The 9,456-nt window shown below is 54.5% G+C and overlaps 4 protein-coding genes across 4 annotated transcripts; 2 read left to right on the top strand and 2 right to left on the bottom strand.

Moving 5' to 3' along the window:
* Nucleotides 1–1,152: 1,152 nt before the first annotated feature.
* VDAG_04956 (uncharacterized protein) lies at nucleotides 1,153–4,685 on the bottom strand (the record flags this gene model as incomplete). The annotated part of the gene is made up of 2 exons (XM_009654560.1): nucleotides 1,153–1,952; nucleotides 2,045–4,685. The coding sequence occupies 2 exons, from the start codon at nucleotides 4,683–4,685 to the stop codon at nucleotides 1,153–1,155; spliced, it is 3,441 nt and encodes a 1,146-aa protein (XP_009652855.1).
* A 783-nt stretch (nucleotides 4,686–5,468) lies between these two features.
* On the top strand, nucleotides 5,469–6,412 carry VDAG_04955 (glucosamine 6-phosphate N-acetyltransferase). The gene is made up of 3 exons (XM_009654559.1): nucleotides 5,469–5,862; nucleotides 5,945–6,174; nucleotides 6,334–6,412. Exons 1-3 carry the CDS (start codon nucleotides 5,579–5,581, stop codon nucleotides 6,345–6,347), a joined length of 528 nt encoding a protein of 175 aa, XP_009652854.1. The 5' UTR covers nucleotides 5,469–5,578; the 3' UTR covers nucleotides 6,348–6,412.
* A 638-nt stretch (nucleotides 6,413–7,050) lies between these two features.
* On the top strand, nucleotides 7,051–8,850 carry VDAG_04954 (pigment biosynthesis protein Ayg1; the record flags this gene model as incomplete). The annotated part of the gene is made up of 8 exons (XM_009654558.1): nucleotides 7,051–7,109; nucleotides 7,178–7,252; nucleotides 7,316–7,457; nucleotides 7,510–7,584; nucleotides 7,637–8,388; nucleotides 8,449–8,581; nucleotides 8,631–8,704; nucleotides 8,760–8,850. 8 exons carry the CDS (start codon nucleotides 7,051–7,053, stop codon nucleotides 8,848–8,850), a joined length of 1,401 nt encoding a protein of 466 aa, XP_009652853.1.
* A 123-nt stretch (nucleotides 8,851–8,973) lies between these two features.
* VDAG_04953 (2-deoxy-D-gluconate 3-dehydrogenase) lies at nucleotides 8,974–9,363 on the bottom strand (the record flags this gene model as incomplete). The annotated part of the gene is made up of 1 exon (XM_009654557.1): nucleotides 8,974–9,363. One exon carries the CDS (start codon nucleotides 9,361–9,363, stop codon nucleotides 8,974–8,976), a length of 390 nt encoding a protein of 129 aa, XP_009652852.1.
* Between the last annotated feature and the right edge of the window lie 93 nt (nucleotides 9,364–9,456).

The raw sequence follows: 9,456 nt of genomic DNA, 5'->3' as shown, positions 1-9,456 counted from the left end.
CCTACTTACCTTTAATCTAAACGAAAAATATACTATTTTATAGCTCTTATTAAGGGCTATAAGAATCTTTAATCTATTTCTCGATCTAATGCCTCCTTCTTAAGATATAACCACTTTTATCTCTACTTTCCTCTTATTCCTTTATCTATTATTATCTCTTCCCCCTATAACTAAGTAATACCCTTAGTTATTACCTACGTTGTCCTCTAATATATATTAATACTTTTAAATACTTTTATAAATAGATATAGACTTCTATAATCTCTATTTCTAATATTTATAGCTTTAATAATTATTATCTTTAAACTAATAAAAATATTAAAGCTTATTATAAAGTTTTTAAATATTTAAGATAAAAATAATTAATTAATAAACTCTATTCCCTTTTCTTTTCTTTAATTATTTAACTATATAGTTAATTAATAAAGGATATAAAATATAAAAAATTATATATTATTATTAAATATATATTAATAATTATTAAAGAAAAAGAAGCTATAAAGGGTAATTATTCTAATAAAAACCTAAATAGTCTTAATACTAGGCTCTATAAAATAAGACAAGCGAAGTAAATGAAAACAATGTCTAACCGCTCGCGCGAAATGAATAGTAGGAAGAGGAGCGATAGAGGTTAAGTATGAACGAAGTAGTTAGGAACGAATGCGTGCGGTCGCGGCATTCATAGCCACGGGACCGCAGCGGTACACCCCTCGGGAGCATGATCCAACTAGAAAAAGCAGCAGCAGTAGCAGCAGTAGATTCTACCGAGAATTGGGCGGAAGCCGGGCAACGGGCGCCCTTACGCAACCATTGGAGGGGATGGAGGGTGCCAGAGCCAGGCTCCCCCTAGGCGGCCCGCTCATGCCTCTTTTGCGGGCGGCAGCGGCGGAAAGCCCGTCCACTGTGCGAGTCGCGTAAAGTTGACGAAGTTGGCAAAAGAGCGAGGTGATGTTGGGTTTGAGTGGACGGCTGGTCTGCATTCGGTCGAAGGGGGTGATGGAGGTGATTTAAATCCTGAGCAGCACTGAGCACGGGTGATTTCGGGGTGAGCTAGAGCGGCGCTGCTAACTAACCTAGCCAGGACACCGGTCGCGCGAGTGTCGTGGCATACTACCTAGGTAATCCTAACAAACATACACCTCGTCTTGCCAACTAGTATCCTGCGTCGACCACCCCGAGCCGCAACTTCCGCAGCGCCTCCTCATACTTGGCCGGACTGTGATCCATCAACATGCTAGTCCCGAACCGAACCTCGCCAAATCGCGCCTCGACGTCCCGGATGTATTTGAGAACGACTCTCTTCGCCGGCTGCCCGATATCCACCTCCTCAGCGAGCACAAAGGCATCTCTCCGCAACACTTTCGAGCTCTCGACGACAAATACCTCCCCTGGCGGCACGAGCTTGGTGCCGACTATGCTCCTCCGCAGGGAGCCCAACGCCGTCAGAGCCCACTGGTCGTTCTCGGGCAAGCTGGCGGTCGAGGTGGCGTACCACTTGTCGGCCAGTCCGTGCTGGAAAGCCTGCCAGACGCGCCGGCGGGCCTCAATACGGGAGGCGTCGGTGCTGTCGCTCTGGAAGGCGAGCGCCACCGCCTGAAAGTCATGCAAGACGCCGAGCGAGAGGTACGGTACGAGGTCGTGGCCGTGGACGATACTTGTGATGAGGCCACGCGTGGCCTTGCGCAGGGCGGGAGACATTGTGCCCGGCGGGCCGTAGGCATAGACGTGTATGGGCCGGCCTGAGGGGAGGCAGACGGGCGTCGTACCACCGGAACCCGCTGTGGCTGAGGACTCGTATGTGAGTAGGCGGTGGTGTGGTTCGGCAGAGGTCACGAACCCCGTGCCAGTCGGACTCGGCTCGGCGAGCATGGTGCCCAGAAGGGCTGTCACGGCGCCCCCTAAGGAGTGGCCGCAGAGGATGAGGCCGTAGTCGCTAAACTCGTCGAGCGCTTCTTTGAGCGTGTACAGACTCGGCCGTCGCCGCCGTAAAGAAGTCGTCGTGCTGATGCGTGCACGCCTTTGTGAACTTGATATGACTTCCCACGCCACGACATGTCATCGTAGTCGCAAGCTAGATCAGCCAGGACGTCTTCGAAGCCCAACGTGCCTCGGCAAGCCAGCACTACTGCTTTGGATTCATGATCGAGAGATATGTAGTGAACTAGGGGCACCCCGGTACCAGTTGCACCTGTCGTGTCGGACCCGCCATGAGAATCGACGAAAGACGCCATGAGAACGTCTTCAGCCTTGGACTCCGTGTGATGAGCAAATGATCGTATTTCATGGTGCGTCTCGTCCATGGCTTTGAGGATAGGTAGGTTCCTTGAGATCCTCATGAACTTGAGGAATCCCGACCCATATGCGGCAGATGAGTAAAGCATGAAGCGTGTGATGTTGTGAAGTAGATGTTTTGCTGGGAACATTCCATCTACAACGCCGGCACGTCGCAACGTTTCGATGGCCTCCGAATCTGTGTAGGCACTTTTCGGATGCCTCGCTGCCAAGACCAGGGAGGTTTGCGAACCATTCGTTGCTATGCTGTAGAGGCTGGTGCTGGGAGTGTGCCCTCTCTGCCTCATGCGGTTGGCTCTAGGTGAGGCGGGGGAGCCAAAGTCACCTGCATCATACTCTGGAAACGTCTTGCCCAAGGCGCTTGGTGATCGCCGGGCAAGCATGGGTGAGTCCGGCCTTAGACTGTCCATGGAGTGCATCGAGTAAGTATCAGTTTGAGATACAACCGAATCCCGCCGACGTTCGTGAATTGAAATGAAGCCTGCCCGAGATGAGCTGCGCGGATTTTCGGCGGGGTCCTCGAAGGACCCTTTATCGCGGAGATTGGACGACACAGTTGGTCCTGTTGCTCGATTAAAAGGACGATGGGATAGGTTGGTTGGGTTGACAAGCTTCTTCAAAGTTGACGCCGGCTTTGGTTTGGGGGCTGGATTTATTGAAGGGGCCATCGCGGCAGCTGCATCAGGTGTATCTCGACTCCAGAGACTGGACATGCTAGACCCTGGAGCTCTTTTCAGAGCTTGTCGCACCCCCGTCTTCTTCGGAGGCAACTTGCTGTCTTTGATTGGCTCAGTCTTAGACTTGGTCAATCGCGGTTTGGCCGAGAGGGGCTCCTCAGCCTGAAGTGAAGGTTCGGAGCTGCGCTTCGTGCCCACTGGCCCTAAAGGAGCCCGCTGGCGTTTCTGGTTTGAACCGTTGTCGGAAATGGCATTGGTCTGCGACTTCACAACGTCGACTGCGGAGTCAGACACCTTGCGGAAGGTCTGTCTGTGGGAAGAGTCTGCCGCAAGAGGGATGCTGGTCTGCTCTACCCTTGGACTTGTAGCGAGTTCCTCGAAAGCTTTTGAGCTGTGCCGCCGGGGCGGAATCGGGGGTTGTGCTTCTAGAGCTGCTTTATGACGACGCTCTGGCAGCTGTGGAGGTGGGCCGTCTGGCCCATCAAGAAGAATATCAATCTCGGCCACTGATCCAGACACTTTCGGAGACTGGTCGTAGCCTCGACAGGCCGTACTCCGGAGCATCGTCTTGTCGAACTTGTACACTACACGTTGCGTGATTTGATCGGTGACCGCACCGGGGGTACTCGAGAATACGTCTCTTTGAGCATCGGCCGCAGGGATGAATTCTCTCTCAACAAGTTCAACACCGGGAGGAGGGGACAGTGCAGGCGATTCGGCGCCAGTGAATTCAACAGTGATGGTCTTCTGCGTATGTGTAGACGTCGTGATGGAAACGCTCGTGTCGGCGGGTAGAGATTGCATGATTTGGTCTCGAAGACGATTTTCGGGGGAGACATAGTCATCCTCGTCACCACTGTCTTGGCTGGCGTGTCGCTGCAGCGTCGCAATGAGGTCTGGGCCATGAGAGGGTCCAGGTTTGGAAACAAGAATGCCTGGCCCTTTTGGCTCGTAACGACCCTTGTGTATGCCATAGAGGCTGTCTTCGTGGACGTCGACTCGTTCGCCATCGCTGAGCACGACAATATCCCAAACAATTTCCTCCTGGGGCGCTCGGCGTCTTTCCTCATCGGGAAGTTTCCAGCACTTCTGCTGAAGATATGCCAATGCACAGATCCCCATGGCGAGATCGGTGACGCCAACCTTCTGACCACTGTGGCCGGTTGCTGGGTTCTGAAACTCGCGGCGGACCAGCGTGATGATGCTGGCGATGGCGCGGGACGAGTCTGTGGAGCCGAAGAACTGGTCCAAGGACGACAGGAGCAGCTGCGTTATCTGCGAACCAGCGGCAAAGGTCGTTTCAGCGACATAAAAACCGGCGGTCGTCCAGAACACGATCTGGGACATGGCCATGTGCAGGCTCTCGAGACTCCGTTCGATGACAGTCTCGGCATCCACGCGGGCCAAGGTGGACTGTGACCGTGCGATGGCATTTTGTCCAGCTCGGTGGAGGATTCCTTCGAGGATGCCACGGCCGAGCTCGAGGCTCGACAAGGTCGTGAATTTGGCGGCATCGAACCCATACGAAGTGATGAGAGTTCCAACACGAAGCGCGAGACTGCTGGATCGGGTGGCCAAACTGATGGCTTTGGCGACGGGTTCGGGAAGGACCGTCCTGCCAGGTTGTGTTTCAGAGGAGATGCGAACAAGTTCTGATCCAGTTGACGATGGCTGGACGATTTTCTTTTCAGTCTCAGGGTCATCGCCAGACTCCATCGTGGCGAAAGTCTCTCCAATTGCGAAGGCGTCACGCTCCTATCCTAGGTCCTAGGTATGCTACTGGCGAAGACAAGTTAAGGGTATGGACTGGAGAAACTGCCTGGTACTACACTAGTAGTTGACAGAAAAGGTGATAGGCCATGATCCATGCTGCTGCAACTGCCCGGTGCCTCGAATGGAGCCACAGCGTCCTCTTGCGTGACGTTGGGGAGTGGGTGGGCTTGTTGATGGAAGGCTTGCCACTGGACTGGTTGAATTCGAATCAAGTGGTGGTGATGCTTCGACATGTGATTCCGAGACAGGCGATGTCAAGGCGGCAGGGAAGGGGAGAAGCATGGCAATAGCATGTCAGTATTTGCAGTGGGGCAACGTGTCTGATATGGTTGGAGATAAGGCTTGGATAAGAAGCCATAAATAGGACGAGCAGCCCTGGTGCTCTGGTGCCCTGGTGGTCGGTGCTGTCGCGGGAGAGCCGCAGGGGCCCTTCAGGGGTCGCCCAGGCGCTCCCCACCCGTGAGTCCCCTTAGCGCAGGTCCTTGTCCACCAAGAGTCAGTGTGTTGAGGCGCGGGCAGAGAAGTCCTGGCGGGCTCAGCTCCAAGCTCGCTCGATCCGGCCAACTGGCTGGGCTGGGGGAGACGATCGCTCGAGGACGGAAGGGGAGCGCCAGCTTTCTGCTTTCTGTTTTAGCCCCCCTCCAACTTACCAACAAACACTGCAGCCTTCATTGACAAGACTGCCTCTGCCATTGTCTCGTTCTGCGCCTTGCTACTCTCACTCGTGAGCTCGACGTTCGTTTTTGAGCACCTTGAGTACGCTTCACCGACTCGAATTGCCCCTCAACACCAACCACGACGCCCCTCTCCGCCTACGCCAGCCCATAACAATCACCATGTCGTCCACGGCAGGCCTTTTCTCCCACCATCTCCTGTCGCCCACTGTCGCGGCATCGCTCCCTGAGGGCTATATTCTGCGAGCCCTGCGCAAGTCCGACTACGACACGGGCTTTCTCGACTGCCTTCGCGTCCTGACCACCGTCGGCGAGATCAGTGACGACAAGTTCGGCGAGCGCTACGACTGGCTGCAATCGCAAGACGGGTACTATATCCTGGTGGTGGAGGACACCAGCAGGGGAGCCGTCGTTGGCACCGGTGCTTTGATCGTAGAGCGTAAATTGTGAGCAGCCAGCTAGCTCTTTTCTTTTTTTTTTTTTTCTTTCCCGCGTAATTCTTTGGTGCTGACCGCCATCCCCCAACAGCATCCACAGCTTGGGCCTCGTCGGCCATATCGAGGACATTGCGGTCGCCAAGGACCAGCAGGGCAAGAAGCTCGGCCTGCGGATCATCCAGGCCCTGGACTTCATCGCCGAGAAGGTCGGCTGCTACAAGAGCATTCTCGACTGCAGCGAGGCCAACGAGGGCTTCTACGTCAAGTGTGGCTTCAGGCGGGCCGGCCTCGAGATGGCCCACTACTACGAGGGAGACAAGAGTAAGGCATCCTAGACACGGCCTGTTGTTCTTGCCGTGCGACCATACGTTTTTCATGCCATTTACATGCTTGGCTTTCTCTTTCTGTCATCTGGCCATCACATATTAGACACTCGTAAACCCTGTTCGGCGTTTCACGACTGATCTCGGGCATCTGCAGGCTCGAAAATATAGAGGAAGATTTCCTACGACGGGGCGTGGAGAGCGACGAAAATGAATAGACGATCAAACTTGAACCCAGTGCAACTTGTCGGGTCTTGCATGATGTGTTCGACGCGCCCACGACGACAGGGAAAGTCACATGGAAATCGCTGGCCGGTCATGGCGAGGCTTTTGTAGTCCTTGTTCGTGTTGCTCCCTGAGGTCGAACGCCGAGGCTGACGTATGGGCTGCCACTATTCCTCATGCCACTTATCCCTCAGCTGTGCGGTTGGAGCGGCGCCAAAGCATTCGGCTGACGCCTCGTTGGACTACATACAGCGCCTGGGTTGAAGTATTGAACCACGGAGCGTGCCTGGTTGCGTAACCTCCCCATCGGAACTCCTCCAACACATGCTTCAGTTGGCTCAGACAATGTAGTCATGTCGCATGATTAGCGCTTTCACATGTCTCTTCTGGTCTTCAACCCAATGACACGCCTGTTTTGGGCTGCTAGATTACCAGCATCAGATGTCACGGCTGATCTCAGCTGCCCCGGACACTTCCGGATATCCCCAACCTGAATTGTCCGACGCAGCGCACCTCTCCGAGCCTATAATGAAACTATTTTGTCTCTGCAATGGAAAGTCTGTCATGCAGTCTAGCCAAGCTGTTATCTGTCTGGGCAAACGCCATTGGCCTACATATAATCAGACACATCCGAATCGTCTCGCACACCATGTTGGAGGACATAGCCAGGTCGCTCGCTCGACTGCGCATCGCTTCTCTCAAATCCCAGTACGTCGCAGCTGCATGCAGACTTTTGCATGCATACCAAATGATGTGCATTGCTGATGGAGGTCCAGGGTCATCAGCGACAGCCACCAGCCGCACATTGCTCGACGCCGCCGTAGCAACAGGGTGACCGTTGTGCAGCGAAGGTGCAAGACTCCTGTGTTCAAAAAACACAGAATCGTCCGAGTCGTCTCATAATCCTGAAACAGGCTTCTCAGTATGCCGTACGGAACCGCCAAAGAGCCCGAGCCCGAGGGCAGGGCGTGGCTCATGGGGAAGGAAGCGTTCGAGACGAGAATGCCACATCACGAAGGCATCAAAGCCCTGTGGGAGACCAAATGGAGATTTCCAGTAAGGCCACTGAGGCTCTATATTCTCCAGAGCCGCTGACCAACTCAATTAGTGCACCAAAAGTGTGTACCCTTTCCATGACGGCCAGTATGAAGACTTTGTGGATGTCTTTGAGCACCTCATAAGCGTAAATAGCACCATAAAGTTGGCGTCTTGTTACCGAGCTGATCCCGTGATAGTACAATATAAACGATGGCACTTCGAGGGCGTATACTGAAGCTTTCTTTCCCAACGCTGCCCGTCTCATTGCCAGGGGTGACAAGGCCGCATCGGCTGGCGACCCGAAGCAGGCAAGCCAGCTTTACCTTCGCGCTTGTGCTCTTTACCGCATCGCTCGTTTTCCCTACATTACAGCCTTCCCAGATATCAGCTGCCCCATCAAGTGGAAGGCGTGGCAGTGGCAGAAGGAGACGTATCTCAAAGCTGCCAGCGCGTGGGAGTGCCCCGTGGAAGAGGTTGAGATCCCGCACATGCACAAGCAGGGGCGCGACAGGGCGAACATACCGGTATATGTCCGCCTGCCCAGATCTTTGAGTTCTCGGCGCCAGCCCTGTCCCGTCGTCTTGCTCATGACTGGTCTGGATGGCTACAGGCCCGACAATACGCTGCGTTGCGACGAGTTCTTGTCACGAGGATGGGGCAGTGTCGTTGTCGAGATCCCGGGCACAGCAGACTGCCCTGCTGATTCGGCTGACCCAGACAGCCCTGATCGGTTGTGGAGCAGTGTGCTCGACTGGATGGCAGCGGACGGCCGGTTCGATATGGGCAAGGTGATGGTCTGGGGGCTCAGTTCGGGTGGCTACTATGCTGTTCGCATCGCGCACACGCACAAGGAGCGGCTCATCGGTTCGATTGCGCAGGGAGCCGGGTGCCATTACTCTTTCGATGAAGAGTGGTTGGACAAGGCCGATGGGCACGAGTATCCGTTTCGGTGAGTTGCCTCCCATGCGGGCTCGTTATGGATATGTCCATTACTGACCACTCAACGCAGATTGACGCCGGCTATGGCTATGAAGCACGGTTACGAGACTGTGGCGGAGTACAAGACGGGGGTGCAAAAGAAGTTCTCGCTTCTTGACACAGGAATCATACAGCAGCCTTCAACCAGGCTCCTTTTGATCAACGTTAGTGACTTTGTGCGATCGTAGGAGAACGGCCAGCTAACTTTCTCAGGGTACGCAAGACGGCTTGATGCCAATCGAGGATTCCATCATGCTGTTTGAGTACGGAACGCCAAAAGAGGCTAGGTAGGTGGCGTGTCCAGAACGGAGATGCATGGTGCACAACGCTGATACACGACAGGTTCTTCCCGGGAGCGTTGCACATGGGATACCCGATGGCCAATGGGTCTGTATACCCTTGGATGGAGAAGGTCATGGCTTTCAAAGCTTGAGATGGATACTGGCAAGGTCATTGTGGGCAAGAGCAGCTGGTGTTTTGGCGGTGGAGTGGTATTAGTTGTATCATTAACGCAAATAGCTTCACGCAGTGCCTCATCCATTTGACTTGTCCGAGATTACCTTCCCATCCAGCCGCCGTCAACGACCAGCGTATGCCCGCTGACGTAGCCACTCGCACGACTAGCCAGGTACACCGTCGTACCCTGGAAGTCTTCGGGCGATCCCCAACGACCGGCGGGGATGCGCGCGCTGATGCTGGCGAGGCGCTCTTTGTCCGCCAGCAGAGCCTCGTTCATATCAGTCTCGATGTAACCCGGCGCGATGGCGTTGACGGTCACACCCTTGGATGTCCACTCGTTGGCGAAGCTCTTGGTCAACTGGGCGACGGCGCCCTTGGAGGCGGCGTACGCCGGCACTGTGAAACCGCCTTGGAAGGACAGCAGCGAGGCGTAGCTGATGATGCTTCCCCGCCTGCCGGTCACGGCGTCGGGCTCGAGCTCGAGCATGTGGGCACCAATGTCGCGCGTCACGGTGAAGACGGCGTTGAGGTTGACCTGCAGGACCTCGTTGAAGTCGCTGTCGGGGAACTTGTGCGCTGG

Source organism: Verticillium dahliae, genomic scaffold, assembly GCF_000150675.1.
Source record: "Verticillium dahliae VdLs.17 supercont1.8 genomic scaffold, whole genome shotgun sequence".
Classification (NCBI taxonomy): domain Eukaryota; kingdom Fungi; phylum Ascomycota; class Sordariomycetes; order Glomerellales; family Plectosphaerellaceae; genus Verticillium; species Verticillium dahliae.
This window is presented reverse-complemented; position numbering and strand designations above follow the sequence as displayed.

Bases quoted from the DNA above. Each gene is read 5' to 3' on its own strand.
- VDAG_04955 (XM_009654559.1), top strand. From the start codon at position 5,579: ATGTCGTCCACGGCAGGCCTTTTCTCCCACCATCTCCTGTCGCCCACT. The intron at 5,863-5,944 runs GTGAGCAGCCAG...ATCCCCCAACAG, and splicing joins TTGATCGTAGAGCGTAAATT to CATCCACAGCTTGGGCCTCG.